We start from the raw sequence: 6,257 nt of genomic DNA on the forward strand, positions 1-6,257 counted from the left end.
AAATAAGTCGAAGTTATCTTCAGTAACTGAAAAGGAGAAAGGATTTTACAGAATCTAAGCATAAACATGAACTGTCTTGGAGTGTAATAAATTCTGCTAAGTTTCAGAACTCTCACTCAGACAAATTCAGACGATCAAAATCAGCAAAGAGAGGGTAATTAGGGACTAATTGAAATCAACAGAGTGGGGCTGGGAGGCGATTGAAGGAGAAGATATAAGGAAAATCGCGGACAAGAGAAGAGATAGAAATAAGATGACCGATGAAAGGAAAAAGACGAAGGAAATGAACAGAGCACCAAGAAACACCACTCCAGGCGTGGAGTGCAACAGATCTGAGCTGTCAGCAAAACATATATATAAAGCATGCAAATATAGCTCTAGAAATAAGCTTACAGAGGGATGAAGTGAAGGTATATATCAGTAGGAAGTTCGGTTAACTTGGCGAACTTTATGGCACAGTGAAATGCAATAGAGATAATTATCAAGTGTGAACGACCAATCTTTCTCTGAAGTCCCGCATAGATACTGACCAGTGAGATGATGAGGACAACTTTGCCTTACAGAATCAGTACTTATGAACTGAGAAAATAGAGCCTGATTCAAGGCGTCAAGATAATGGGAATTCGGTAGTTTTGAACACTACAATAATAATAGGATTATACTTGGTAGGATTAGAGTAGTTAGTCTAAACCAGCAGATTTTAAAAAATGATGCTTTTTAATGCCCATTCTGCTTCAGTAAGTGTAAGATGTCTTTGTTCCATTTTATTTTTCTGTTGCTCACACCAGCTAGGGTATTGTCAACCATTTATCTATATTGTCTATTTTCCTTCACGCCCTAGTAACTTGAAAGTAGAGCCTACTTGTTGATGCAAATAGCAGTATACAAAATTAATTGGAAATTGCAACATGTTGGTAAATTAACAAAACCTGAAAATTTTGCTGTTGTTTGATGCATGCCAATTAAGTGAAAACAGACACTTAAGTATCTTTAGAACTGGGAAAGAAAATGACTGGTCTAATCTTTTAGAAGAATAACGCAGGGATAAATCCAAACTTACTTTATACCAGTAGTACGTAAGTCCCGATTCAATAAAAATCGAAAGAAAGCGGTCAAACTTGTACTTCCACGGAGTGTTCTTTGGGAAAAACCACCCCAGATGAACTTGGTTCGAGGCTTCTGGTAGATAATAGACGTTGGAAACATTATACGAAACGACCAGTGAATGGAGGAACGAAGATTCTTCCAAGAAAGCATAACGTCCTTCATAAACCTGAAAAATAAATTGTGAATGTCTATAGTGGCTAAGAGTCTCTCTCTCTCTCTCTCTCTCTCTCTCTCTCTCTCTCTCTCTCTCTCTCTCTCTCTCTTAAAATAAGTGAATTAATACTGGGGAAGACCTTATAGTGAAATATTTACCTTATCAAAAGCTAATCTATTATCGTATGGAATGATCACGAGACGTTCTCCCAGCGTTCTCAGCGTCGGGTCGGCTGAACTTCTCAGCGCCACAGGAAGGTAGCTCCCGTAATCAGTCATCAAAGGTCTGCCAGGAAGAATTGATCCGTAATCATTTGTGGGTAGAAATTCTCTCCCCTTATACTACGTTATTTGGAATTTTATTAAGAGAAAATCTTGGAAATTCTAGAGGAAAGCTCAAAAGTTTTTCTTTAGCTTTCAGTCGATTTTTGTCTTGGGTAATAACGAAATAAAAAGCATCATATTTAGCCTGATCATTAATATTCTGTGGCATTTCTATGAAAATGAAGGCTATGGTAAGGAGGCATCAGATGATACATAACGAAATAAGAAAAAAATAAATGATCCCTGAAAAAGACATGTATGAGATGTTCAAACAAGGCTGCGAGTAGCCCACGATTCATCTGATTTTGGGGACATTCTTGTCGAATACCCTGCTGGACAAAAGGATACATTAACTCTCTCTCTCTCTCTCTCTCTCTCTCTCTCTCTCTCTCTCTCTCTCTCTCTCTCTCTGTTGTTAGGAGAGTATTCTAGCGTACACTATATTCATAATGATCTTGATGACTTTTAAAATTAAGACAAATGACTAAATTTCAATTAACAAGAGCAGGCTGATAATTCTTTACACCAGTATTTTATGAATAGGTCTATGTTTACTCTGCAATGTTAGGTTACCATATGAAAAATTTCCAAAGACACCACAAGCACCATAACAGAAGCAACAAAAGCAAGAATAACCATAACAAGAACCACAATAAAACGGCTGAATATAAGATAGGGATAGGCCTATAATCCAGACATCATAAGCTGCGTAAACTGACAAAAAGACATAGGACATTATAGGTCTACGTCATTTTTTATGATCCAGAAAGGAGATTTTAATGTCCTTAAGAAAATTCTCAGCAAATTATATCCAGTATGACTCGTATAGCTTATCATACTGTATTTTTAACTTAAGCATAGGCATATTCTGGCTAAGTAGTGTTCATTCACTGCTTGTCATCCCACAGAAGTAAACGATTGCAATTGTAAAATTTCCTAAAATCAATATGAAATACCAGTCTGCATAGCTCTGAGAAAGTCTGTGTTTAAGTTTAGAACGGCGAACACGCTTGAGAATATCAGACGGTAATTATCATTGCCCTGTAATTCAAGTGAACCGATTCGAATGCAAGGCATTCCCTGTCACCTCTGCTCTCAGGTGAACCTCATTGACGAAAAACAACCCTGCAGCATCGCGGAACGCTCCTGACTTCATTCATATCTTCCTCTTTTTTTACCATTTTTAGGGAGATGTGTATTATGATTATATTTCAGGGGATAACATAACGCTTCCTCTTGATAATCAACAGAACGTATTTTATTTTGGTAAAACAACCATTGCAAAATTAATGAAGATGACAAGAACCACTGCCAACTAATCAACTTCAAGTGATGGTCATGACGTAAGCAGTGGGCGGGGCTTAACTGTAAAGAGAAGTGGATTTTGCTATATAAGATGTGCAGAAAACTCGATTGCACCGAGGAAACTTCGGCGCATTTTTTACTTGTTCTTTGTTAGTATCAGTCTCAAGGCGAACAGCTCTCTAGCAATTATTCACAGGTCTCTCTCTCTCTCTCTCTCTCTCTCTCTCTCTCTCTCTCTCTCTCTCTCCCTCCACTTACATAAGAGACGATGAAGCAAGTTGGTCCAAGGTCTTCAAGCGCAGAGGGGGAGGAGGGACACTAATGTAGGCTACAAGGTTTCCTCGATATGATACTGAAATAATCATTGCTGCCAGGCGCCAGATTCCAGTCAATAGCCTGAAATTATAAGTATTAATTAGTGAAAAGGATATCTATAGAAATGATTTAGCTTTTCTTAATCTTATATAAAAATACCTGTCATTGGTCAGTTATTTCAACATGATAACCCGACCATGCAAGGTAAGGAAACGCACGTTCGAAAGATTTTGGAATTGTCAGTGATATGAAAGAAAACCTACGTAACAGAGGAGTAGTACGAGAAGTTCTCACTGTCCAATCCAAGGATCGTTTTCAGAACGTCAAGTATTATCCACACCAAGTCTCTTGCTCGATGGATTCCAAGCATCTGAAAACAAGGAAGTTTTATGCCTCGTGAAATCATCGCTTACACTTTCCATGTTGGTTTTATTGAATGGCAAATGTAGCAGATATGTGAAAGTGCTTTAGACGTACAATGTTTTTCTTCAGGTATCCCAATGAATTTAGTCATTAAGCACGTCGTCCTACATGTATGTAATTACCTTGAAGAATGAGAGGTAGGTGACAACAATAACTGCCGATGTGACTGCCAAAGCTACCCAAGTCATCCGACTGCGAATGAGACAGACATTATTTGAATATGTGATTAACTCTCCTAAAGACATCCAAAATGTTGCTCGGGATTACACAGTAAGACAATAAGCCTTTAATTCAAACATGTTTTCCAAGAGTATGTGCAAAAGGAAACTGGTCATTGCGATGTGTAGAAATTGCCTTGATGTTTTGCAAGTTTTCCTTCTACTGATGACAGTATTTTTTGCAAAAGACTAAAACGGGCGCAAATTATTGCATCATCACATCCACTCTATAGGGACAAGAAAATAGAATTTATCCTTGGTAAAAGCTTCAGTGAGTTTCCAACTTTTGTGTGTGTATGAGTATTATATATATATATATATATATATATATATATATATATATATATATATATATATATATATATATATATATATATATATATATATATATATACATTATATATTCCATATATATATATATACATTCAACACATTAAGCCATTTTCAACCTAATTAGATATAAACACCAAAACATAAAATTATATCTTAGTAAAGTGCAAATCAAAGAAAGTTCACACTCGAGAATAAATTATTTGTTTTTATCAACTAAATTACCATCAATGAAAGCACACTGCTCAGGAAAACCCATAATGGCTTAAACTAATACTATTCAGTGAATTACAATAGTCATTAAAACTAAGTCAAAGTAAAACTGAAGATGAGAGAAATAAAAATTCACAGACATAAAATAAAACTAAGGACAAAGAAACCTTCGAAAACCAAACTCAAAAACCAAGACAAAAAAAGAAGGGAAAAACTGTCAATAGAAACTAAGCCTGATAAAACTGAAATGGAGAAATAAAAATCACAGACATAAATAAAACTAAGGACAAAGAAACTCAAATCTTGGCTGAAAAACCAAGTCTGTGAAAATACAAAATTCTAAAATCAGATAAATTTGGCAACTGATAACAAGAATGACAGTTTTAAAATCAGTATATTTAGTTTTGCAATGGTTGAAGACTGCAGTCAGTGTTTGAGTTGGAGACTAAGTCTGCTGAACATCTATCTGTTCTAAAATCACTAAATTTGGTAACTATGAACAAGAATCGTTTTGAGCGCCTGTATGGAACTACCCAGATACCCCATTTGGCAGATGGGGCAAGTATAATAGTAAACAATACCGGAACGCAATGAATCAGGCAGTTTGTCTTTGAATGGTAGTAGGCCTTTTATTGTAAAATCGTTACTAAATATGAGTTTAAAACTAATCTAACGGATAAAATCTACCATAACAGTATTTCCATTCCCTCTCAAGTTGCTTAATTGATTTACCAAGTGTAAGGCAATTTACAAAAAAAAAAACTAGTTTAGGAACTGTAACAATTAGCACTTTAGGACTATAAGCATTTCCAGAAATAGCCAAATAATATATTTATAGACCAAATTGGTTGGGTAGCCATTATTAGTAAAAATAAAAATACTAAGAATTCCACCTCTTCATGAAACAAAGTGAAATTGGAGAGTAAATTACAAGTCCTGTAGATTAAAATATTTACTGCATTTAATTTGAAAATGTTTGAACAATAACTGGAAAAATTCAAACCTCATCCTGGAAAAGTAGGTTTCCTGTAAACAGAGAATGAACTCTCGGATTTATCAGTGAAAATATCTAAAAGTGGCATCTTGTTATTCACCTCCCTATCCAAATTTTATATTTTCATGTTTGCTTTTTTAGGTAATGAGTTAGATTACTAACCTGGTGTTCATGTTCAAAAATAAAAATAGTATCATCTATATATCACTTACAGAGAAAAGGTTTAAAATGTAAAGGGCAATCCTCCAACTACTTTCCTTCATGAAAACCTAAACACTAATTAGCAAAAATACATGAAATCGGGCTACCAACTCCTACCCATTTACTTGTAAATATAGCTCATCATTAAACATGAAGTAAGTATCTTTACATGTTGCCTCTAAAAGTGTCTTGAACTTATTTCTAGGCATTCTTCTGAAAGAGTTCCCATCCTTATACATTTCATTCACTGCTATGTCAAAGGTTTCATTAAGAGGTATGTTCATTAATAAAGATTAAGTATCAAAACTGCATAAAAAATAATGCAAATATTCAAATTCCTAATGTCATTAACTAATTCCTATGATTTTTTTTAGAGAATAACTAGTGTTCATTATAGTGTTTAACAAGGGTACTTAGAATTTCACGTAAGCCTGCACTAGCCGAAAGACAAAGGAAGAATTGCTTGGCATTTGGGAAGCACTAACCTGACTGGGATTTGGAAAAGTGGTGTAAAGTGTTATGGACAGACGAGAGGACCTTTTTTGTGAGTGATAACAAAGGAAAGCAAGTGTGGAAGGCACCGGGAGCTGACCCCTTGGACCCTAAACTTTCCACACCTTCGGTCAAGCATCCCTCCTTTGTTATGATGTGTGTGAGTGAGTGCGGGGAGGAGA

The 6,257-nt window shown here is 35.5% G+C and overlaps 1 protein-coding gene across 1 annotated transcript in view; it reads right to left on the minus strand.

The window, feature by feature from the left end:
• Window positions 1-417: 417 nt before the first annotated feature.
• LOC136834153 (glutamate receptor ionotropic, kainate 5-like) overlaps window positions 418-6,257 on the minus strand; it is a 55,211-nt gene continuing 49,371 nt past the window's right edge. Inside the window, exons 3-8 of the mRNA XM_067096417.1 lie at window positions 3,750-3,819; window positions 3,468-3,574; window positions 3,148-3,285; window positions 1,420-1,546; window positions 1,061-1,273; window positions 418-579 (exon numbers count right to left, since the gene is read on the minus strand). Of these exons, the coding sequence (XP_066952518.1) occupies window positions 418-579; window positions 1,061-1,273; window positions 1,420-1,546; window positions 3,148-3,285; window positions 3,468-3,574; window positions 3,750-3,819 (817 nt within the window). The remainder of the gene's footprint in view (window positions 580-1,060; window positions 1,274-1,419; window positions 1,547-3,147; window positions 3,286-3,467; window positions 3,575-3,749; window positions 3,820-6,257) is intronic.

The sequence above is a fragment of the Macrobrachium rosenbergii genome, chromosome 53 (genome assembly GCF_040412425.1).
Source record: "Macrobrachium rosenbergii isolate ZJJX-2024 chromosome 53, ASM4041242v1, whole genome shotgun sequence".
NCBI classification, from domain to species: Eukaryota; Metazoa; Arthropoda; class Malacostraca; order Decapoda; family Palaemonidae; genus Macrobrachium; species Macrobrachium rosenbergii.